This window comes from Capsicum annuum, chromosome 3 (genome assembly GCF_002878395.1).
Source record: "Capsicum annuum cultivar UCD-10X-F1 chromosome 3, UCD10Xv1.1, whole genome shotgun sequence".
NCBI lineage: Eukaryota > Viridiplantae > Streptophyta > Magnoliopsida > Solanales > Solanaceae > Capsicum > Capsicum annuum.
The window spans coordinates 246,117,248-246,142,599 of record NC_061113.1 but is presented as its reverse complement, the minus strand read 5'-3'; the positions used below and the strand labels follow the sequence as shown (position 1 = coordinate 246,142,599).

The window sequence follows — 25,352 nt, the reverse complement described above, 5'->3', positions numbered from 1 at the left end:
CAAAATAGTGTGATTTGGCTAATATATCCCTTATTAATCTTTAATCTTTGTGTATTTACATGGCTCTTTATTCTAAAATAATTATTATCAAGGGTAGAGTTTAAAAAAATTGTTAATTATCTTTGATCTTTTAAACATACCAATTATATAGCAAACATGTTAACTATTTTGAGATGGAGGAAGCATTCGTTTATTGACAGGGGTGATTATAATAAAAATAACCTTTTATTTATTGTTTGTTACAAATATATCAAATTAAATATGAACAAATAAAGATAGACGAAGAGAATATTTATTGATGAGAACTTGAATATTAAAACATCACCTTAACTAAAAACTATGAGACATTTGATTAAGATTAAAATTTTTAATTAAAAATAGCTAACATATTAAAATAATAGAATTGATGAGAAAGATACAAACTCTGGTTAATCAAGTTCTTATTTATATTTAATTTCATCCAAGTAAATTTACCTCTCTTTCAACTACAAAGCTTAACATGAAAAACAAGTGTATACGCTGCTACCATTTAGTGTGGTTTTCCATAAAATTTAGCCCGCACCGAAAAAGAAAGAAGCCGCGGATTCACATGTAAAATCAAGTCAAGTATTTTTCAGAGTAAACACCACTCACCACTTCCCCTCCTCCGACGCCTAAAAGGAAGATAACAATAACAATTAAAATGCCCATCCAATTCCCATTTCCAGCAAAGTCCAACAGCGTGTTAAATAAATAAACTACTCCTACTAGTATTTCAAACCACCACCTCTTTTTTTTCCCAAATCCATCGTGTCAATTTCCTAACCAACCCACGTTGCTTCATGGCTTCACCCCATCAATTCTCTCTCTTCTCCCAACAACTTAACCACCAAAACAAAAAGAGATGCACATGCTTTTCCATTTGTATAAATTCAGGTCGGCACATAACATAAAACTGGACTTGGTTGGTAAAGAATAATGAGACTCTATGTGTATTTGTTGGAAGGCGAAGATTGGGCAGTGGAGGATTCATATGTGAAGTTAAAAGTGGGCAAGTTCAAGTCAAAGACAAGGGTGTTGAAGAATACTAGGAATCCTATATGGAATGAAGAGTTTGTGTTCAGGGTTCATGACTTAGAGGAGGAACTTGTTATATCTGTTTATCAGCATCATGATAATTCAGGGATTTTTAGTAATGTTTATGGGGATTTAGTTGGTAAAGTCAAAATACCTGTTTGGTCTGTTACTGCTGAGGAAAATCAGACCTTGCCACCTACTTGGTTTTCCCTTCAAAAACCCAAAAGTGCAAAATCTGTTGACAAATATTGCGGTTAGTGTGTTTTGTACTTTTCATTTATGTGCATTTGGTTAGTAGAATGAAAGATTGAATTTTTTACAAGTTACAGAGGATATACTTTGTAAATGTGCGACATTTATTAGTATTCGGAATCAATTTGATAATCGTCTCCATCTCAATGAGATTGAAGGACTGGTATAATCACTATGAGCAGATGTTGGTAAGTGCAAATGCATATGACTAAGGAAAATGTTTTACATGAAAATAATTGGACTGGCTTCTTACTTACTTATTTTCTTGTGTTCGGTAGGTATGCTATTGGCGTGTATGCCAAAAGCATTATCTTAAAAATTATTTATGTAGTATAATTTAGACGAATACTGAGAAAGGCAGGGGTTGGATGGTGGGGGTGTGGTGTGGTGGGAGTGGGGCTAGGGGTGAAGATAAGGTGGGGTTGGAGGGTGGAGACTGGAGAGGACACAATCAATGTGGAATGCAACTTGTGAACCTGTTTTCCTACTTTCATTAAGAAAGTCATATTCTTCATTTTAAGCTACTTGGTAGACAGTATTTTTCAATAATTTTAACCATACCAAACACACCCTTTATGCACTTTGTTCTGTTAGTTACCTAATGTCACCCCTGCTTGTACTAATTCTCCCAAGAATGACGAAGAAGCCTAAAGTTTGTTATTTAATTAGACAGCAAGATCATTTTAATTTAGCTAGTGATGGTCTTTTATCTCTAGTAGTAATGCAAAAGGTTTTATTTTTACTGCCGGCATCTTCTTAGATAGAACCTCAAAACTTATTGTGGATATTGAAACTGTCTGTTGGTTATCTATCATATCTCGTTGTTATTGTTCCTTTTTGTATGCTTTGTATTGTTTTCCATATTAGTTGCCATGTTTTCTTCATTGCCGTATTCCTTAGTTCACAACTATTTTGAATTTTGATACGCTTGAGCCAAGGGTCTTTTGGAAACAACCTCTCTACCTCCACGTGGTAGGGGTTTACAATCAGGTACTCTTTTCCCAGACCCCACTTGTGGGATTACACTGTGGATGTATATTGTTGTTGAAACTGTCTGCTGGTTTGATGCTGTGTTTTTGTTCGTTGTGTTCCTTAATTTGGATCATGAAGCAAATGGTTTGTCTTGCCGACGCAGGGAAGATTCTTCTCACTGTTTCTTTACATGGGAAGGGCAGAGATCTATCCACTGACCATGTCGGTTATGTAAATCCAACGAATGATACTTCTAAAGAAGTTGAAGTGACAAGCATTTCTTCTCAAGATTTCCATGGCTTTGCAGCTCATTCGAAGAAAAGTTCAGAAGGAAAACATTTAATAAAGAACATTGCTGGCCATTTTGAGAAGCTTTTTGGCAAGAATGAAGAAGCCAAGAAAAGTGATGAGGAAGAGTCAAAGAAGGATGATTCTTCTGACATGTCCACCATCATATCTGACTATGAAGACATTCCGGAGGAGCCTCTGGTCAGCCATAACTTTGAAGAAGTGATTGAACGAATGCGGCCAACTAGTGAAGATAAAGAAATGCCAGGGGACCTGCCGGGTGGAGTCCTGCTAGACCAGACATATGTTGTGTCTTCGAAAGATCTTAACTTGCTTCTTTTCGCTCCTGATTCACAGTTCCGGAAGGATCTGGCGGAATTGCAGGGTACAAAAGATGTTCAAGAGGGTCCTTGGACATGGAAATCAGATGAAATGTGTGTAACAAGAGTTGTCACCTATATTAAAGCAGCAAGTAAATTAGTTAAGGCTGTTCAAGCCACAGAGGAGCAAACATATACCAAGGCTGATGGAAAAGAATTTTCTGTTTTTGTCACTGTGAATACCCCTGACGTTCCATATGGGAGTACTTTCAAGATTGAGTTGCTTTACAAGATAATGCCTGCCCAACAGGAACCTTCTGGTGAAGAATCCGCGCGTCTGGTTGTATCTTGGGCCATTAACTTCTGCCAGAACACTATGATGAAATCAATGATTGAGGGGGGAGCTAGGCAAGGATTGAAGGAGAACTTTGACCAGTTTGCGGAGGTATTAGCTCGCAAATTGAAAGTAACAACTTCAAAACTTGTCTTAGAGAAAGATCAAGCTTTGGCATCTTTGCAGATTGAACAGCAGTCAGATTGGGAAATGGCTAAGGAGTACTTCTGGAATTTTACAGTAGTATCCACTATTTTCATGGTTTTGTACGTTTTTGTGCACATTTTATTAAGTGAACCGAGCAAATTACACGGACTGGAGTCTCATGGTTTTGATTTGCCGGATAGTTTTGGAGAACTTATCACCAGTGGAATATTAGTCCTTCAACTGGAGCGGGTATATTACATGGTTTCACGTTTTGTAGAAGCTAGGCTGAAAAGAGGTCCTTAAATATGTCCTATCCTATCGTTTCGTCCGTTGACCATCTTTTGTTGTTTGATGCACGAAGTAATTTGTGCATAGTTACGCTAACCGATTCGGGTTTTGACAGGAAATGATAGTGGAGTCAAAGCACAAGGTGATGGATGGGTACTTACTATAGCTTTGATTGAGGGAATGAACTTACCTTCTTTGGACCCAACAGATTTCCCAGATCCATATGTGGTCTTTACATGCAATGGCAAAACAAGAACCAGCTCTGTCCAGCTTCAAACGCTTGACCCTCAGTGGAGTGGTGTGCATTATTTCTCATTTGCATCCTCTTTTTGTTTTCATTAAGGTCATATGCTTACCTGATACTTTGCAGAGATACTAGAGTTTGATGCTGCAGAAGAACCACCTTCGGTGCTGGATGTGGAAGTTTTTGACTTTGATGGTCCATTTGATCAAGATTCATCACTTGGACATGCAGAAATCAATTTCCTAAAGCACACTTCTGCAGAATTGGCAGATATTTGGGTTCCTCTCGAGGGAAAGATTGCTCTGTCCTCACAATCAAAGTTGCACTTGAGGATTTTTTTGGACAATAACAACGGAGTTGAAACTATCCGAGACTACCTAACAAAGATGGAAAAAGAAGTTGGAAAAAAAGTAGGTTTAAGTTTTCTCTGCTCTCTTCAAATTGTTTTGCATTGTTAAGGATGAGCAATAGTCTAAAACAACCAACTGATATGCTTGGCAGTTAAACCTTCGTTCGCCACACAAGAACTCAACATTTCAGAAAATTTTTGGACTGCCTCCAGAAGAATTTCTCATCAATGACTATTCTTGCTCCCTCAAAAGAAAGATGCCATTACAGGTCCCAAGTAGAGTATATGCTACTTATTCGTTTTATCTTCTAAGTGATTTGTGTTCTTTGATTGTTGTTTTAATGCATTATGATATATCAAATCTGTTAATATGAACTGATCAAGCTAACTTGTTCAAAACTTAAGGGGAAGATTGGTGGGGGTTAGGGAAGGGGAGAAAAAGAAGAAACAAAGCAAGAAAAATGAAGAAAGAAACCGAGAAAGCAAGTGTTTTAGTTTGATTGAAATCTTGGTATTAAATAACATTTACATCTGGGAGCTTCCGACTCTCATATTTCACATTACCGGAATGCTTTGCTAAGTAGCATTCACATATTGTCGACAGACAGGTATGCTACAAAATGAAACTGTACCTGTACACATAGACCAGATGCCTTTATTTTCTACTTGTCTGGGCATGTGTGGAATGTATTAATTTTTGTTGCACTCCACATATTTTTCTCCTCCTTGTATTTAAATTTGTTGTTTTTAACAGACAGTTTTTAAGTATTTGATCTTCAACTTCTAGCGGTTGAAATCTAGTATCACTTAATCTTGTTACTGCTACTGCAGGGGCGGATCTTTCTGTCTGCCAGAATTGTTGGGTTTTATGCGAATTTTTTTGGTCATAAAACAAAGTTTTTCTTCTTATGGGAGGATATCGAGGATATTAATGTGGCTTCCCCATCATGGTCAACCATGGGGAGTCCTGCACTTGTGATAATTTTGCGCAAAGGTCGAGGTGTTGATGCGAGGCATGGTGCGAAGTGTCAAGATGAAGAAGGCCGACTGCATTTCTGTTTTCATTCATTTGTCTCATTCAATGTTGCAAGCAGGTATTTGGGGGAGGGGGGGATTTTCTGGTGTCAATCTCAAGAAATAGATCTAATATTTTGATGTCTCACAATGTTTCAATGGGAAGATTAGAACATTATTGTGCTGTAACAGGACAATCATGGCGTTGTGGAGAACAAGGAAACTGCCTCCGGATCAGAAAGAGGAAATTGTAAAAGAGCAGCTGGAGAAGGATGAAAAGCTTGCTTTGACAGAAGATGCTGCATCCTACTTGGTTGTCGAGGATGTACAAATGTCTAAAATCTATTCTGCAGACCTACCTGTCCATGTAAGTTTTTCCATGTTACATTGTGTGGTGTTATTTTGATGCTGAGATGGTCGATTTAGTCTTTTTTTATCTGTAAAAATGTGATGGGAGCTTTATGAGGGAAAGCTGGGAAGTATTATCGTGGAATTTCTCAAGATTTTGTTTCATGTAAGTGAAACTATAAGGGTTGACATGAGTTTCTTCCATTGTGGATGGGAAACCGAGACTTACTTCTAAGTTTTCTAGTTCTAAAAAGAACAGTTTAGGAACCCGAATTGAATTGAATTCCTTGTGTTGCAAGGTTTGAAATGAGCAATTTGGCCATTAACCGATAAAGATGTGTTCTAATTAAATATGTCCAGGTCTATGATACTGGTAGATTGTGGAGAAACTTTTCAATAATCCAGTTCTTTCCCTCTGCCCCTCTGTCAGGAGGAATTGACCGGTCTAGACTAGATCTTGTTTGTAATAGAGCTCTAATGTGTAGGTAAAATCACTGATGCGGATGTTTGATGGAGGAGACTTGGAGCATAGAGTAATGAGCAAATCTGGCTGCCTCAATTATGCAACGACTTCATGGGAAACTGCAGCTCCCGATGTTTCTGAGAGACAAGTTTCTTACAAATTCAACCGCTTCATCTCAGTCTTCGGTGGTGAAGTTACAAGCACGCAACAAAAATCTCCTATTGCAAATGGCACTGGATGGATCATAAATGAGATCATGACCTTGCATGATGTCCCCTTTGGTGATCATTTCCGAGTACGTTTCAATTGTACCTTACTGTTGGTCATCATAGTGGCACAAGTTGATTAAAAATTTTATTTCTTAAATTTGCAGGTACAATTTAGATACGAGATCGACAGCTCTACTGTACATAATTCATGCAAGTGTGATGTTAGTGTTGGTGTAATGTGGCTAAGGAACATGAAATTTGAGCAAAGAATAACTAGGAATATTGTTGGTAAGTTTACCACTAGAGTGAAGGATACATTAGAGTTGGTTGAAAGGGAGATTTTGTTGTCAAGTTAATAGAACCAGGCAGAGTGTTGCTATTTGAGATACAGTTGCTTTACGTTAGATTTTGTCATGACCAGTGAATACCATAGAAACATTTTGACTTTATGGATCAGCTTCTCATACCAATTGATTCAATTTGGATGAACTCGAATTTGTGTAACAATGGACCAGAGAATTTATCCAAAGGGTGAACTCGAATTTGGGCAACAATGGACCAGAGAATTTATCCAGTGTCACTCAGTAAAAGAACCTATGGAACATATTCGATACGAGATTGAGACTTACATTCTTTCTGAGAGATTAGAAGCAATTGCAATTTGCAACAGTGTCAATTAAAACATCAAAGATCTACATCAGAAGCGTAATGGACAATTGAAACAAAATCCTTCTTTTCATTTCTGTCTAAGTCATTTATCATTTGTAGGATAATATATATATGAGATCCTTCCAAAAAAAATTTATTGGTTGCCATTAACACTTAACCTTTAACAATTTTATGAATAAGGTCTAATGTCACTTTTAAATATAGAGAATTATAGTGAAGTGTTAATTTTTGAAGAAAGGAACAAAAAAATCTACAAATCACCAAAGATTGTGGTATTGACCATTTCATCTTTAACTTCGGTTAGAAATTCAGAATTTGAGTTGTTTTAGTATAAAATGCCTTATTCTAAATTTAAAGAGGAATGCATTGATTTTATGATTCTTTTTCTTTTCTTTTCGCTGAGTCATAGCCACTTATGGATACTCATACAACAACAACATACCCATGTATTACCATAAAAATGGGGTGTGGGGAGGCTGAGATGTACGCAGTCTATACCGCTATCTTCAAGAAAGTAGAGAGGCTATTTCCGATTGACCTCCAACTCAAAGTAGAAAACAGTAAACAAAAGGATGAGAAAACATAATAGAAAATCAGGAATAAAAGATAATAAAATAGACATCAGAGAAATATGAAATATGAAACATAAGGACGACACGGAATAAGAAAATAGGTACTAAGACATAAGACCTAGTGCACTCACCTAGTAATAACCTACACTCCCATAACAAGGACACGGACCTAGGCTTACTAATCCGGCTACACAAGACTCTCCAGACTGCAAGCTACAACTCACACACCCGTATTAGCCTTCTCCCCTTATGGATACTCATGTCATTTATAAATAGGATTTAGGAGTTTATAATTAGAACTTTAAATTCAAAGAGTTGGTCTAGATCAGTTTACTCTAACATCACTCATCCCATTTATAAATATGAATTTAGGAGTTCATAGTCATAACTTTTGAATTTAAATCGTTTGGTACAAAGCATTTTACTTCTCCGAAGGTGGTGATACGGATTGTGTACATTTTATCCTTCCACATCCTAATTTGTGAAAATACACTGAATTTGTTGTTATTGTTGGTAGATAGCATTTTACTTTAATATTTGACTAATTAAGTCCAAAGATAATAGAGCATTTATTTTAATATTTGACTAATTAAGTCAAAAGATAACGAACAACTGTTTAGACAATAAACAACAAAAGTATTCCTTCAATTTAATTTTACTTGTCACTAATATTTTATTTGTGTTTATATGTCTATTTATCATCTTTGACATATCAATAGAAATATTTTTTTTTTCTATTTTATTTTAGTATTAATTTTTTTTATCCAAATTTATTTTGAAATTCAATATAAAAATAACTATGTTATTAATTAATATTTTTAATGTCAAATCAAATCAAAGTATGACAAACAAAAAGGAGAAAATAATACGCATGAAAAATTGAGTCACTCTAAGCTAATTAAAATGATATAGTTTTAAAAACAAAAATATACAAATTGAGAGGAGGAAAAAATCAAGATGCGAAAAAAATGAAGATAGAGATAAGAGATATACATGAGAAAAAATAGGACAAAATGAAGATGCGAAAATAACGGTTAGCGATATTATACTAGGAGAAAAAAATGGAAAAATATCGAAGATGCGACCTTACCGTGTAAAATGGTTATTGATGGACTAGTTCGCTCAGTCGTCAGCCGGCCTCGCCTTGTCATATATTTAAACGCAAGCTACAGCACACAGTCACACCATCACTCTCAATCACATTTCTCTTCTTTATACAAACCCAAAAACTCAAACCTCCCATCACAAATCTGCAGTAGCCATGGATCCAAACCCTACAAATTTCCCAATTCTCTCTTACGTCATGTCCAAGCTCCCCAGTATTGGCCGTAAATCCCCCACCGCCGCCGATGAATTCGACATCGAACAGCCTCAGTCCCTTCCTAAGCCACCACCAGAGCCTCACTTCGATATCACCGAGCGTATGCCTCATCTCACCGATCCTAAAGTCGTCAACGCTATGCGTGCAGCTGTTGCTGACGTGTCACAGACTCGATCGGTGCTGAAAACCCTAGGCGAGAGGCCGTATCATGAGCTTGTTGATACTGCGAGAGTGAAGTTAGCTGAGATCGAAGCGGAATTGTCGAAGCGGTTGGAGGAGATTGTGCTTTCGCCGCGTCCGCCGGAGATGGAGAGGGAGGATTGGAGATCGGATTTGGCGGTTAAAGAGGAGGAGTGTAGGAAGGCGGTGGAGAAGGAGAAAGAGGCGTATAAGGCGTTGATTGCTTTGGATGAGCTGCATGAGGCGTATGAAAAGATGTTGAAGGATGCGGAACAGAGGTTGGAGAAGATTTACGAGACTGCTGTTGCTGGTGGTAATTTGGAGGAACAGGTGTCTGGTGAGAAGAGTTCTGAGGTGAAGGATGAAGCGAATGAGGAAGTGATCGGGATTTTGCAGGAGGCGTTGGGGAAGAGCGTGGAAAGGGTTGATTTGTCCGGCAGGCAGCTGAGGATATTGCCTGAAGCTTTTGGGAAGATTCGCTCCTTAATCGTGCTTAATTTGTCCAACAATCATCTTAAGGTAATCCCCTAGTTCTAAATTTCCTATGAGATTATCTTCACGCTTCTTGTCGTTGACTCCATCTGCTTGGATTTGAACTTATTGTCTGTATTAACATGTCAGCTGCATGATTCCTTGTTGCCTTTTGTGGTCCCTGGTATACTGTAAATTGAACTACTAATGATACTTTTACCCCGATGTTGTCCGTACTCTAGTGCTAGATGGCCGAAATTTGGTGAGGTGAGAGCAATGGCAAGCATGAACTCTGTTCTGTTTTTGTGGGGTTTTGATGCAATATTGTGTTAGTATGTATCTGAAAGTAGGCCAAAATGTTAGATAAAATGAAATTTGATGTGCTTTTGTGCTTGTGGTTTCTGGAAATAAATTAAGATGCTAGATAAAATTCATCGTGAACTTGTAATGTCCACTAATTGACATTGTAGTTACTCTGTTCGTTATGGGTTAACTAAACCGCTTTTTAAGTCTTTTAGATTTGACTCAAAAAGATAAAGAACAGGAAAAAGAAAGGACTTAATCAACATATTTCATACATTTGGTGATGTGAGTTCTGTGACCTGAGTTATTGCTGTTTATCAAAATCTGATACTTTTTTAAGTGATGATGCATGCAAGCGTGCATCTTGAAGTATGCAAATTCATTTGGCTTCTTACTGATTGACAATAGATGTCCTATCTTCTGGTTTCCTCCAAGTACTGAATGTTATGCCGTGATGGAGAGTAGCATTATCTCGTCAAGATTGAAACTGCCCATTTTATGTGCCGTGAGTATCTGATAAGTGTAGAGTATGGAAGGGAGAAGTGGAAGTAGGCCCTGTTAGAAATGAAGTGATGAAGCAAGCTATATATTGTGAAGGTTTCTGTGTGATGTTTGGGACTTTAAAAAGGAATTTTCTGAAGTCTTGTTTCATCTCTACTCTTGGGGTAATGAAAAGTCCCTTGTTGTATGGATAGTAGGGTAGGATGAGGATAGTTTCATAACACCGTAATATTGATGGTTAATGATTGTCGTGATATCTTTCTTCCACAAAAAAACTAGGGGGGCAAATCTGGAGCACGGCCAATATCAGTGATCCGATTGAGCAAAAATGGTTGCACCTGTGTTAAAGTAGTAGAATCCTATTGCTAATAAGTAGAATTATGATTTTGGTTGTCAACTCGAATGTCCAGTTAATGTGTAAAGTGCTGAACACAGATGATGAGTTCACTCCTCTCTCTCTCCCCCCCCTCTCCTCTCTCTCTCTAAGTTAAACCTTTAATCCGTGTTCTGCAAATGGCCTCCTGTTTATATAGAGGAAGAATTTCAAATGTTTGAACGTATGCAGAGTCAGTAGTTGGTCTTATGACCTTCTTATATTTTATGTTTTGCGTCTGCATCCTCAAGTTTTGTTTCTATGTCTACATTGCATGTGTGTGTTTGTGCGTCAGTTATAGAGACTTACTTGAATGCTAGTTTCATTAAGCTCAAATAATCCAAAAGAAAGCCCCGAATGTTGGTGCTAATTTTTTTTAATAGTAGAAAAGCTTTGAAGCTTGGCACATTTTTGTAAAGGAAAATCACCGTGATTATATGATCCTCCCTCCATTTCATTTTACTTGGCCCCTATACTAAGCATAGTTGTTTCGATTTACTTGTCCAATTTAAAAGATGAGTCTTGTTTTCAAATGTTCTTTAAATACTGTCAAATATCAAAAAGTTCATATTGATACCATTTTCTTCTTGTTTCTAATATGTGGATTTTATTTCAAAAAATTGAGAAATCAATATCCAAATTCACAAAGAATTCAAGTGCACTGAACTGGGTAATTTGAGCCTTACCATGCTTTTTAGGAAGGAGGAAGTAGGAATTTCGTACCTTCACTATGATTTGATCATTTAATGGAACCGGTTCATATGATTAAATGGGATATTAGGTATCTTTCGACTGCTAAGGTGCAAGAACATTCTGAGCCTACCCTAATATCTAATTATGCTAAACGTGAATCAAGCACTGGTTCGTCTTCTTGTTCTTTATCTTTTCTAAGACAACCATTATTTTCTCATTCCTGGTTGCACTTTGTTTCTTGAATGATAATAAAAGGATAATATTGTTTTGCACTTTTGCCTCCTGGTAACTGTCTTCCAGGATCCAAAGTCTCCCAAGAAAATGTATTATACTCCCTCCATTCCAAGTTATCTGTCTGTTTTTGCTTTCTGCTTATCAATTTGACCAATTCCAAAGTTAAACCTGATTTAGACTAATTCATAGATGGAAAAATGTAAGTTAGCTATTACTACATGAAGAGTACTAGAGGCTGCAGTTTTTGTTATGAGAAAGTTATTAAAAAATACATTTAGGAATGTTGGTCAAAGATCAACTTGCTTAACTATTCACTACAGGATAAGCAAAAAGGGATAGCAATTTTTCGATAGAGGTAGTAGTGAATGTGATTTTGTCATATTTAGTTATTTACTATTTGAACTGGTAGAAAATTCCAATACTAACCTGAGTTACAGAATTTCATAGCAAGTCTAAAGTGCTGTATTTGCTTGTTCATCATAGTATAGGTGTTCAATTTTATCGGATGTCCCCGAAGGCACACAGGTTCGATCACTCGACTAGTATTACATCTGTAAATTGTAATTAGTAGGGGGCACCTGTATGGATCCCTCATAAATACTTTCTCTTATCACTTGAAGCTATATGCTGACTATCTTCCAGATCTGGAATGATGTCCATTCTGATGTGTCACCGCAAATCTATTCTATTTAGAGAACCAGTTGTCACTTGATCATTGAAGCTAGTCCCATTGCTATGATCTACATCTGTATCCACTGGAAAGAAACTGCCTATTTTTATCCCGATGTTTCTCTGACACTGCCATGTAATTGCATCACTGCCCTCATTGTATCCACTTCAAGTTTCTTCCATCTGCCAACTGCATAATATTTTGCACTGCAACATATAGTAATCAAAAGAAAAACATTGCTGTTCGGGATGGTTGAATGATAATAAAAGCCAGCTGTTGTTTTGCATTTCCAATGTTTATAATTTTCTGCTTCTTAATTTTTGGGAAAAACAGGTGATTCCTGATTCAATTGCGAGCTTGGAAAACCTTGAGGAGCTTCATCTTTCCTCTAATCTTTTGGAATCACTGCCAGACTCCATTGGTCTGTTGTTTAGTTTGAAATTCTTAGATGTCTCCAGTAACAAGCTTGTCAGTTTGCCAGATAGCATTTGTCATTGCAGGTAATAGTGGTTCAGAAATGAGCTATTTACCTTTTTTCCCTGCCCGCATACACTAATGTACTCTTGTTAGTTCTCTCAAATACTCTTTGTTATGGTTGTGTTTGCAGGTCGTTAGTGGAATTGGATGCAGGCTTCAATAAGCTTTCTTATTTGCCAACAAATATTGGGTATGAACTGGTAAATCTGAAAAGGCTTTCACTTTCTTTTAACAAGCTCCGTTCGTTACCCACGTCTGTTGGTGAGATGAAGTCCTTACGCCTTTTAGATCTGCACTTTAATGAACTACACGTGCTTCCACGTTCAATTGGGAACTTGACAAATCTTGAGACCCTCAATCTGAGCAACAATTTCAGTGATCTAACTTCGCTTCCTGACACCATTGGTGACTTGATAAATCTAAAAGAACTTGATCTGAGCAACAACCAGATCCATGAACTGCCTGATACAATTAGCCGGCTTGACAACCTGAGTGTGCTCAAGTTGGACGAGAACCCTCTTGTGATACCTCCAAAGGAAGTCGTAGTTCAAGGGGTTGAAGCAGTAAAGGCTTATATGATTAAGCGGCGACTTGACATACTGTTGGCAGAAGAGCCACAAATTATGCTTCAAGAGATGGGGCAGACACCGACTGGCATACTAACTCGAAGTACCTCCTGGTTGAATGGTGCTGTTTCAAATGTTCTTGGAACTGTTGCAGGGTATTTGGGTGGTGGAGGGAAGTCAGATGCAGACCATTATCTCAACCAGCAGTTATGACTTATGAAGTTGATGAGGGTCTTCCATCAAGCTTTTTGAGAATCATCTATGTTTCTTTCTGTTCCAGGTTTTTATATGCTTTTCCATTGAAGTTTGAAGGAATGTGGCTGATAACTACACCTTTCCATTTCCTCAGCATGTTTTTTCCAGTTTAATGTGTGAAGAGAAGTGAGTGATGCTGGTGTTTTGCAGTCTGCTTCCGAAGAGGTTTAGAAATTGTGACTCGTTAATCAGAACATTATATGTTACAATAATACAAACAACTACGTGTTGCCTCTAAAATGCATGTTCAACAGTTTTATCAGATTTGATTGTGGTTACTGCAGTAGGCCAGAGTGAGCAAATACGGTATCTTGCGAGTGCCCGTTTTGGCAAGGTGTATCTCAATTCTGTTTTCCCGCAAAGGTAACAGGATTTAGAAATTACTCACGCGGTAGTCATGAAACCTTGGCCGATCTATCTGTGGCTCATACTGTTTGTCGACCAGAATTTATGAATCAGTTATCATTGGGAGCATATTTCGAATATCTTCGAATGTATTAGTTGCTGCACCTCCAAAATGATTGTTTCCCTCATATGTCAGATCATGCCAACAGTAAGCCTTGAGGAGACAACAGTACTAATGAGACTAAACTGATGTCCGAAGTGATCATTAGGATAAAAGGCTAATGGACCTTCAAACCGGTAGCGTGTTGACTCTGTAAAATTTTTCAATTTGGTGATGGTATAATTTTGTGTATTTATATAATCCATCATACACTGATATTAAATCGATTAACATAAACTTTTCAGTGTTTGCTAATCTTTTACTATTTATTTTTTCTCAAAAATTACTAAAGACAAAAAGTCTGATGGGATGGAAGTTGCTATCCACTGTATACTATTTGGTTACAATGTTCTCCCTCCTAATTATGAGCTTGCTTGCAACTGTGCCTAAGGACTTGAGCACATGAATCATGATACGGTATTAATGAATGCCCATGAGCCACACACACCCTCCCTGTTTGAAACCAGAGTTAATTAATGAAATGGCGTAAAAATACAGTGGAACGTTATAGGGTCCAGACATATCTAACTCGTTAACGCGTGTTGCGGATAGACCCTGAATGCATGATACTCTTGAATAGCTAGCAGCCTAGCACCCAGAAAGCTAATTAGTCACACATGGAGAGAACATTCAAGCATATTAGAATATTGGCACGAATCACACTCAGCATTTTTTTTATACGATATTTGACTTGGACCAAATCATTTCGGCAGGATCAATTACATGATATATGGTGATAGCTCAAATCTTGAAACCTGATACATTCACATTCACCGTGCACATTGTGTTTGGTTTCCTTCTTAATTAAGATTGTTATATGTTCTTCCCATATTTTCCAGGTGATACCATAAACGATGATCAACGAAGAAAACTTGGAATTCCTTCTTGAGTTTCCTCTTCCTTCCAACATTAATGAAAAGGATCCTGAAAATGGCGACAAGGGATGGTGTGGTATGTTTGTATGATATAATTGAAGAGTTAAAGAAGCAATTGGAATTAGTAGGACCTCTGTTTTTGTGGGTTCTATACTGTACTTTTTGCTGTTTCATGTTCGTAGGGCCTCTTGGAAGGCTCTCTCTTTCCAGTGCAACTTAGCTACTTCCTTTGTGCTTTATGGTATATATGATTTAGTCAGATCATGCATTGGATCCCTTTTAGTTCTTGATTTAGTCGTCTGTTTTTGGTACGTAATACGTTACAACATATTGATCGTTTAAATTTATTCAGTGCACTAGAAACATTATGCGAGCAAACCTATGGGGCAAAACTTCATCATATGCTTGGAATACATATGCAAAGGGGTATATGCTTGTTTGCTCTCGTGCATGTGTCGATGCAATTTTGAGTTGGTTAATTGGGTGCGGACAGATTGGTCTGGTCCTGAACGTGCTCTCACTTGTAGTAAAATTTATGAAAAATGGTGAATTTTGAGTGAGAATCATTACTTCACTTGAAATATTTTTTTCAAAAGTACTAGTACAATGTATCGTCAAACCAATATTTGCAAATATTGGTAGCTGGTATTTACACCCTAATCAAAATTTGATACCTAATTTGATACCTAAATGAACTTCTGAGTTGAAAAATGTACTATCTGCTGGACCAAGAATATGTGCAGTTACAGTATTTGGCTAAACTAGAGTCAACTAGTGAAATAGCCTAAATATTCGCTGGATTAAGATTAGACATATCTAGCTCATTAACGTGTGTTACAGGACATTAGGAGTGGCAATCGGGCGGGTGCGGGGGGGTGAGGGTAGTGGTGGAGCCTAACCCCAAAAAGTAGAACCGCCCTGCCCGCCCCACATAACAATTTTTAACATTTTCAACCCATCCCGCATAAACCCGCCCCGGTTAACTATTCTCATTTTCATTTGTCTAGAACATGCAGTTATAACTTGCCTCAAATTTGATATCTAATTTCATTTTTTCGTTTGTATCCTCTCGTGTCTTTCTTTTTTTAACTTAGCATTCTATTATGGGTATAAATTTGTTCTCTCACTGAAAATGAAACCAAAAATATACCCCAGCAACGATGGTTAGAAAGTATTTTCTGTTCTTCCATTAAAAGTATATATATCCTCTGAATTAATTTGTATTATACTACTTTGAAGATTTTATATGAAATCTGAGTATATGGACTAGGGGGATAACCTTAAAATCGTAAGTCTCGGGTTCCAGTCTTCTGAATACGGAGTCGCCTTTATTAGGACGCGCTTCACCTCCGATGTGGGATACTTAACAAACCCGTCCCGCCGCCCATCCCTACAGGCTATGTTTCAATGCATGTTACACGCGAATGGCCAGCACCCAGAAGACTGAGTCACAGCAGATATGGAGTGAATTCGGAAGCATAATACAATATTATTAGCACTAATCACATTCATCATTTATTATTACTATATATTTAAAGTCAACACTCTGGAATAACCTTGGACTAAGTCACCTTAAAGTTTCATCAGGACCAGCTAGCTGCTGACATAGCTCAATCTTAGACCCTGATCCTCACACACATAAAAATAATGATATATATTCCAAAAATAAAATACTTAGTTGTAACGACAATTTCAAGATTACCAATGAGTTAACCATGATTAATGAAAGAAGCACTGAATTTCCTCTTCTTTCAAACAACATTGAAAAGGGTTCATGGAATCCTGAAGATCGCGATAACGGATGTTGTGATATAGTTGAGGCTATTGAAGAGCTAAAGAAGCAACTAGAATTAGCAGGACCTCTGATTCTTGTGAGTTTTTTGCAGTATTTTTTGCAGATGATATCGATCATGTTCGTTGGTCATCTCGGAGAGCTTTCTCTTTCTAGTGCAACTTTAGCTACTTCTTTTGCTGGAGTAACTGGTTTCAGCTTCATGGTAAAAACTAATTGGAACTTAGATTAGATTGGAATTAATAATTTAATTTCAGCAAATTGTTTTACGATTATGTAGAGTCCTTAAATTAGTCTGAAAAGGACTTCATTAGTTGCATGTTTTAATGACTTGACTCGATCATGTAATCTCTTTTCGCTTGCTTATGGATAGCTGGGAATGGGAAGTGCATTGGAGACATTATGCGGACAAGCTTATGGGGCAAAACAGTATCATATGCTTGGGGTACATATGCAAAGAGGTATGCTTGTACTGGCGGCAATTGGCATGCCTATATCGATTATATGGGCATTCGCGGGACATATATTTGCTTTCTGTGGTCAAGACACGGAAATTTCAGTCCATGCTGGACTATATGCTCGGTGGTTGATTCCAAGTATTTTTCCTTATGGACTCCTCCAATGCCAACTAAGATTCCTCCAAACACAAAGCAGACTCAAACCACTGGTGATCAGCACTGGTTTTACGAGTTTAGTCCATGTTTTGTTGTGTTGGGCACTGGTTTTCAGATCGGGAATGGGAAACAAAGGAGCTGCTCTATGTAATGCCATATCGTATTGGATCAATGTGCTGATTTTGTCTCTTTATATAAGGTTTGGATCATCATGCAAGGAAACATGGACAGGGTTCTCCCAAGTGGGTGCAAGAAACCTTCTCAGTTTTCTATCATTAGCTATCCCTTCAGCACTTATGGTCTGGTTAGTTCCGGTGCCATTATTCTTAAACCATTTTTTCAATGTGGATCGCCTGTTCAACTTGTTTTCTCTCTTGCATATGTCACAGTAGTAGAATTTTCCTTTACTTACTTCTGTCTCTTTCACCGCTCAATCTGAGACGACCTTTTTGAATTGGAAACAAGCTTGGAGCAATGGTCATATGAGTTTCTGGTGCTCATGTCGGGGCTGCTTCTTAATCCGAAGCTTGAGACATCTGTGATGGCCATCAGGTGAGTACACAATGTCAAGAACTACTTCATTAATAGCGAAAATAGAAACCAACAAAGGCCTGGGTGATGGACATTGTGTTGGTATTGTGGTATCACGATTAATTTGATTCTTTACGTCACCAATATTAACTCTTTTTTATCTTTCCCAGCCTAAGTACCAGTTCTCTGGTCTTCAGGATTCCCTTTGGACTTGGTAGTGCAGTAAGGTAACTTGCCATAACATCATCTTTTTGTTTTCTAGGTATACTTGAAAAGGAAAAGACTAATATCGCGTCCAATCACTATCTTAACAGTCTTTTTGTGTTGTTTGCTCTTTTATCTTGTGGAAAAGTACGAGGGTATCGAATGAATTGGGGGCAGGGAGACCTAAAGCAGCCAAATTAGCAGCACTTGTCGTCCTACTTGTTGCTGTGATAGAGGGCCTTCTATTAAGTGGAATAGCAGTTGCAGTAAGAAATGTGTGGGGATATATATATACCAACAAAGAGGAAGTGGTGAAATATCTGGCTGCAATCATGCCAGTGCTTGCTTTGTCCAATTTCATGGATGGAATACAAGGGGTTCTTTCAGGTCAGAAATCAAACTGTCTAAAAATTGAAGCCATGTGCTTTGTGATTAAACAAATTCAGCACTATATAGTTGCACAAAAATTGGGTACATTGATGATAACTTTAACTTAAGGTACTGCAAGAGGATGTGGTTGGCAGAAACTTGGTGCACTAGTCAATCTAGGAGCCTATTATCTTATTGGACTTCCTTGTGCAGTCCTTCTGACCTTTGTCTTCCACCTTGGAGGAAAGGTAACAACTTTTTTACATGCAAATGTTGACATTCATTATTGAAATTATTCATAAAATCATGTGAAAATTATCAAATTCTTCTCGTATTGTTTGAAATTGAGCAACTTTATCCTCCATTAAACTTTTGGCCTAATATTACCCGTGTTAGAACAATAATGATAATTGTACATGAAATTCAAAATAAACTTGCTTAGCTTAGAGGCACGATAATACACTTCTTGAAGATAGTTGAAGTCTCTCCCACGAGCAAACGGAAGAATTAGTAACAACTCTATCTTCTAGATTCAACTAAGCCACAAAACAAGTAGCATTCAAGAATGTTGCTCTTCTATTCTTGAATTGGTGATTTCACCTTTTGATCAATGTCTCTCAAATGTTTTTCAAGGGGAAAATAATTTTTTGAGTGCTTGTCTTTCCAAACAAAAGAAAAACTATTTATAGGATAAAATTTTCATGCAAGAGAAAAGTATTAATTAATTAATATTAAATAGATTCATGAATACTTTAAAACAAAAAGTAATTTTCTTTCAAGAACCTAAAACGTATAATTTAAAGAAGAATGAATTTGAAGAATGAATTTATCAAATTCATGTTCTTTGTAACTCCATACTTTTAACTAATGCATGTGTTTCAAAAATTAATTGAAATATAACTCAAAATCTTTAACCGATGTATTTGTTTCAAAATTTATTGAAACAGAACCTTTAACACTAACAATTCCCCACTTGTTTCAAGAAATTTTATCTTTAAAAACAAAATTCATTTGAGACATCAATCTAGCAACATGCATCAATAATGGTGTCTTTTGGACTTGAACCATTAGCTAGTGAAGACTTTCTAAATCATTGACTACTTAGTGAGCAAATCTTGAACTAAGTGGTTCATTGAATGAAGTAGAAAAATATTCCACGCATATTACTATGTTCCGGTGAAAATCAAAATCCTTTGACACCTTACGGCCATGTGTTCTGAATCCTTTTAGCTAAGCGTTTTAAGATTTTTCTGTTAAAATCTTACTGAAGCGGCCTTCACTTCGCACTTAGTGCGGTGAATTCATCAAGAGTAACTTTGTATACTCCGACCAAATAGTCTATGAATTTCATTAAGAGAAGTTAATCTCATCCTCCTTTATAGCAAAGTAACAGTAAATCTATCAAGAGTGTTCCTACACACTTCAACCAAAAACGGTGTGTAGACTTATTAAGAGAATATAATCTCATTCTTTTCTTCTGTAGAAATACTGTCAAATCTATCAAGAGTATTATTACTTACTCCAACCGAGATCAGTCTTATAGATTTATTAAGAAAAAAAAAATATCTCAACTTATGCATATCTCCTCACTCTCTAGGGAAAAAAGGAAATTTTATAGATGTGCTTCACAATTGTAACTTTACTTGTTTTTTCCTTTGAACCCAAGATTACATCATTAGGTAGGGTTTCCATGAATTACAATCAATCTACAACAGGCTTTATTCCCATCCCATTACAAGTTTGTACGATCAATTCTTTGCCTAATCCTTTAAACAAAGGATCTGCTAAATTGAGTTTGGACTTCACACATTGAAGCGATATTATGCCATCCTCCAATAATCTTCTCACATGATTGTGTTTGAGATGAACTTGTCTTGACTTGCCATTGTAACAATCACTTGAAGCCCGAAATATAACAGCTTTATTATCACAATATATAGTCAAAGGTGGCATTGGCTTACCCCATAGTGGAATATCTATCATCATACTCCGCAGCCAATCAGTTTTTTCTCCAACAAAAGACATAGTGATAAATTCTGACTCCATGATTGAGTGAGTAGTACATGTTTACTTCTTTGATCTTCAAGATATTGGTGCTCCGGCCAAAGTAAAAATCCAAGCGGTAATACATTTAAAGTCATTCGGATCAGAATTCCAGGTAGCATCACTGTAGGCTATAACCTTCAAGAACTGTTGGAAAGGTAGAATAATGCAGGCCAACATTAATTGTACCCTTCAAATACCTTAAAACATGAATTAAGGCATTCCAATGCTCAATTCCAGGGCTACCAGTAAACTTGCTCAAAGTTCGTACTACATAACCAATATATGGCCTGGTACAATGCATGGCATATACAAGACTCCCAACTATTTGAGAATATGTCAATTGATCAAGAATATCACCAGAGTTTCGCACTAGTTTGATGCAAGGATCAAATGGTGTAGGAGCAGGCTTGTCATCAAAATGACCAAACCTCTTTAGAACCTTCTCAATAAAACTTGATTGAGTAAGAGTCGAACTATTTGTTGATCTTACAATTTTGATGCTTAAAATTACACCAGCTTCTCCAAGATCTTTCATTTCAAACTGAGAAGTAAGAAAATATTTTGTTTCTTTGACTCTTTCGATATCAGTTCCAAAGATCAACATGTCATCTACAGAAATACATATTATAACATTAGAATTTTCTTGAAATTTACTAAAGATGCAGATATCTTCACCATTGATTAAGTAGCCATTAGAAATCATAACTCTTCTAAATTTATCGTGCCATTGCATTGGAGCTTGTTTCAATCCATAAAGAGATTTAAGAAGCTTACAAACTTTACGTTCTTGTCCATGAATGACAAATCCTTCTGGTTGTTTCATGTAGACTTTTTCATCTAGATCTCCATTCAGAAATATAGTCTTCACATCCATATGATGAATCACAACACAATGAATTGCTATAAAGCAATTAAGAGACGAATAGAGGTCATCCGAGCTACAGGTGCAAGAGTATCAAAATAATCAATATCTTTCAATTGAGTAAATTCTTTAGCTACCAAACAGTCTTTGTTCTTATCTAAAGTACCATCGGATTTCATTTTCTTCCTAAAAATCCATCGGCAACCAATTGGTTTACATACAGAAGAAAGATTTGATAATATCCATGTATTATTAGACAATATAAAATGCATTTCATCATCAATGGCTTCACGCCAAAAAGGAGCATCATGTGAAGACATAGCTTCAGCATAACTCTCAGGATCCTTTTCAACCAAATAAGCTTGAAAATTAGTTCCAAAGTCTTTTGATTTGGATGATCTTGAATTACGTCTTGGTTGACTTTCTTCTAATGGCTTTACTATTTTCCTTTTAAGAGGAGAAATAGAAGAACTTGAATCTTGTTCAAAAAAAAAATTTTCTTGGGAAATATATGCTCAAAAAGTTAGTATGTAAAGATTCAATAATTGTGTGAGGACTTGGGGTCTCAAAAATTAAAAATCTATAAGCCTTACTGGTTTGTGAATAACCAATAAACACACAATCTACTCCTCTATAACCAATCTTAATTAAATGTTTATCTGGTAATCGAACATGAGCCAAGCAATCCCATACTTTAAAATAATTTATATTTGGTTTTCGATTATTCCAAAGTTCATATGGAGATGCATCATGATTCTTGGAAATAATTCTATTCGAAATATGACATGCTAAAAGTAAGGCTTCAGTCCACATATTTTTAGACATACCAGATCCATAAAACATAGAATTAATCATTTCTATGAAAGTTCTATTTTTTTTTTCTGCTACACTATTTTGTTGTGGTGTATAGGACATGGTTAATTATTTTTCAATGGCTTCTTTCTCACAAAAATCAATAAAACCTGACTTTAAGTGCTCTCCACCTCTATCAGATCTAATTGATTTAATTTTCACACTCAATTTATTTTCAACTTCTGTTTTATATGTTTTGAAAGTCTCAAATATTTCATCTTTTGTTTTCAATGGAAAGACATAAGTGTATCTTGAGTAGTCATCAATAAAAGTGATAAAATACCACTTTTCATGACGTGACAAACAATTCATCTCACAAATATCAGTGTGGATTAATTGCAAAAGTGTGGAAGTCCTTTCAACTGTCTTAAAGGACTTCTTTGTAATCTTGCATTTACTACAAGTAAGACACTTAATATTATGATTCTTTCCACAATCTTTGATTAATTCATTATTCACCATAAGTTGAATGGATCTAAAATTCACATGTCCAAGACATTCATGCCGTAAGTCGAGAGACTCCACAAGATAAGCAGAAATATTTTCATTTTCAATATTGAGTTTAAACATTCCATTTGCAACATAACCTTTTCCAACAAACATGCTATTTTTAGATAAAATAAACTTATCTGCCTTAAAAACCACTTTAAAACCATGCTTCGAAAGAAGCGTACCTGACACCAAGTTCTTTCGAATATCAGGAACATGTAATACGTCCATCAATGTAACTATCTTTCCGGAAGTAAATTTCAGTTCAACAACTCCTTTTTCCACAACTTTAGTAGAGGAGGAGTTTCTCATATATACAATTTTACCGTCCCCTACTAATTCATAAGTCTTGAAAGAATTTCGGTTACCTGATATGTGACAAGTTGCGCCGGTATCTATCCACCATTTCACTTGATCTTCCACTATAAATACTTCTATGACCATTGCCACAAGATCATCTTTTTTATTTTTATTTGCTTTTTCTTTCTTCTTTTTGGCTTTGAGAATTCTACAATCACGCGCATAGTGACCAACTTTGTGACAATAATAGTATTCACCAGATTTAAAATTGGCACCATTACGCTTGAAATTTGTAGTCTTCTTTACCTTTGAAATTTTTTTATTTTCAGGTTCCTTCTTGTTTGATTTTTCTTCAACCATATGAGCTTTCATGATAGGTTCCTTCAAACTATTATTATCGCGCAATCGTGTCTCTTGTTCAATTTGCAAGTATTGCATCAATTGTTCAAGAGTCGAATCTTCCTTTTTGTGTAAGAGTTTGCTTCGGTACTCTTTCCAAGATGGAGGAAGTTTTGATATAATTGCACCAACATGAAAGTTTTCATCAAGAGCAATTCCAAATATAGCAATTTTATTAGCTATGAGTTGAAATTCTTATACTTGTTCAGTGATTAACTTGTCATCAACCATTTTAAACTCCATATAATTTGAAACGAGAAATTTCCTAGAACTCGCCTCTTCTGCTAAATAAATAGCTTGAAGAGTGTTTCATATCTCTTTAGCATATTTGCATTTGACATAATATTGATCATAATATTTATTGAACATTCCTTCAAGAATATAATTCTTGCACAAATAATCATTATATTGCCACTTGGCAATTTGTTCTTTAATCAAATTAGCCTCATCAGATGCCTCAGAACCAGGAGCATTAGGACAAGGTTCTTCAAGAACATATGCCAACTTTAATCGTCTTAAAAAGAATTCCATCTTCCCACGCCATCTAGGAAAGTCTTTGCCATCAAATATTTCAAAATTAGGATTAGACAAAGATGGAATACTATTTGTTATTGATGTAGAAGTCATTGAGACAACTATCTTCAAATTGTTAAAACAATAATGATAATTGTACAAGAAATTCAAAATAAACTTGTTTGACTTAGAGGCACGATAATACGCTTCTTGAAGATAGTTGAAGTCTCTCTCACGAGCAAACGGAAGAATTAGTAACAACTCTATCTTCAGATTTCAACTAAGCCACAAAACAAATAGCATTTAAGAACGTTACCTTCTATTCTTGAATTGGTGATTTCACCTTTTGATCAATGTCTCTCAAATGTTTTTTAAGGAAAAAGTAATTTTTTGAGTGCTTGTCTTTCCAAACAAAAGAAACACTATTTATAGGATAAAATTTTCATGCAAGAGAAAAGTATTAATTAATTAATAGTAAATAGATTCATGAATACTTTAAAACAAAAAATAACTTTCTTTCAAGAACCTAAAACGTATAATTTAAAGAAGAATGAGTTTATCAAATTCATGTTCTTTGTAATTCCATACTTTTTAACTAATACATTTGTTTCAAAAATTAATTGAAACATAACTCAAAATCATTAACCGATGTATTTATTTCAAAATTTATTGAAACACAACCTTTAACAATAACAACCCGGACATTAGGGAACAATCTCGTGTTCGACTCTGAATCCCTATGAGTAAATTTGGACTTCTCAAATTATTTTGGACACATGAGCTCCGTTAGTGACAACGACAAATGCGAGACGATTTGCTAACGATACAGTAAGAGTGGATCAAAAGTGAGATGGAGGGAAAATTGAGCAATTTCAAATTGTACGTGAACAAAATTGGACCTTTTCCCTGACATATATACCTTTTGTAGTAGTTCTAGATAATCTCAGTTTATTTGTGGCTCATATTGTTTGTTTTATGCCATGATCATGGCGGCAGGGTCTTTGGACAGGGATTATAAGTGGCAGTGGTCTTCAAGCATTACTTCTTCTGCTTATTACCTTGCGCACAAATTGGGAGCTTCAGGCATGTTCAAAATGTAATCTTTAGTTACAAATTATATACCTTGTTATTTAATTGCTCTGACAAGAAACTCTATAAATTTTGTTCAGGCAACCAAGGCCATGGGTAGGATACAGGTTTCTGAAACAGCTATTGTGTTATGATTAGGACTATTTCATCGACCACTTGTTATTTTTACTGGGAGAGAAATTTTATTATTGATTTAGGTAACCAATATTACTTATATGTAGGGGTGGACATATTTTTATTTTGGTTTAGATCGAAAAAATCAAAAAAAATAAAAATTGAAATTTAATTTTGATTTTGATTTTTCGATTTTTCGGATCGGATTCGGTTTGTAATTTTAGAATTT

At 36.1% G+C, this 25,352-nt stretch overlaps 3 protein-coding genes across 3 annotated transcripts; all 3 read left to right on the top strand.

The window, feature by feature from the left end:
- Positions 1-555: 555 nt before the first annotated feature.
- Positions 556-6,838, top strand: LOC107862587 (C2 and GRAM domain-containing protein At5g50170). Its single transcript, XM_016708208.2, has 9 exons — positions 556-1,309; positions 2,444-3,664; positions 3,773-3,955; positions 4,028-4,311; positions 4,403-4,519; positions 5,082-5,344; positions 5,457-5,631; positions 6,098-6,370; positions 6,449-6,838. The coding sequence occupies exons 1-9, from the start codon at positions 958-960 to the stop codon at positions 6,638-6,640; spliced, it is 3,060 nt and encodes a 1,019-aa protein (XP_016563694.1). The 5' UTR covers positions 556-957; the 3' UTR covers positions 6,641-6,838.
- Positions 6,839-8,422: 1,584 nt separating this feature from the next.
- LOC107862588 (plant intracellular Ras-group-related LRR protein 9) lies at positions 8,423-13,809 on the top strand. The gene is made up of 3 exons (XM_016708209.2): positions 8,423-9,545; positions 12,605-12,771; positions 12,879-13,809. Exons 1-3 carry the CDS (start codon positions 8,787-8,789, stop codon positions 13,525-13,527), a joined length of 1,575 nt encoding a protein of 524 aa, XP_016563695.2. The 5' UTR covers positions 8,423-8,786; the 3' UTR covers positions 13,528-13,809.
- A 405-nt stretch (positions 13,810-14,214) lies between these two features.
- LOC107862589 (protein DETOXIFICATION 16) lies at positions 14,215-25,143 on the top strand. The gene is made up of 8 exons (XM_016708210.2): positions 14,215-16,946; positions 17,115-17,659; positions 17,821-17,907; positions 18,057-18,113; positions 18,239-18,477; positions 18,589-18,707; positions 24,917-25,003; positions 25,090-25,143. Exons 1-8 carry the CDS (start codon positions 16,665-16,667, stop codon positions 25,141-25,143), a joined length of 1,470 nt encoding a protein of 489 aa, XP_016563696.1. The 5' UTR covers positions 14,215-16,664.
- Positions 25,144-25,352: the final 209 nt, after the last annotated feature.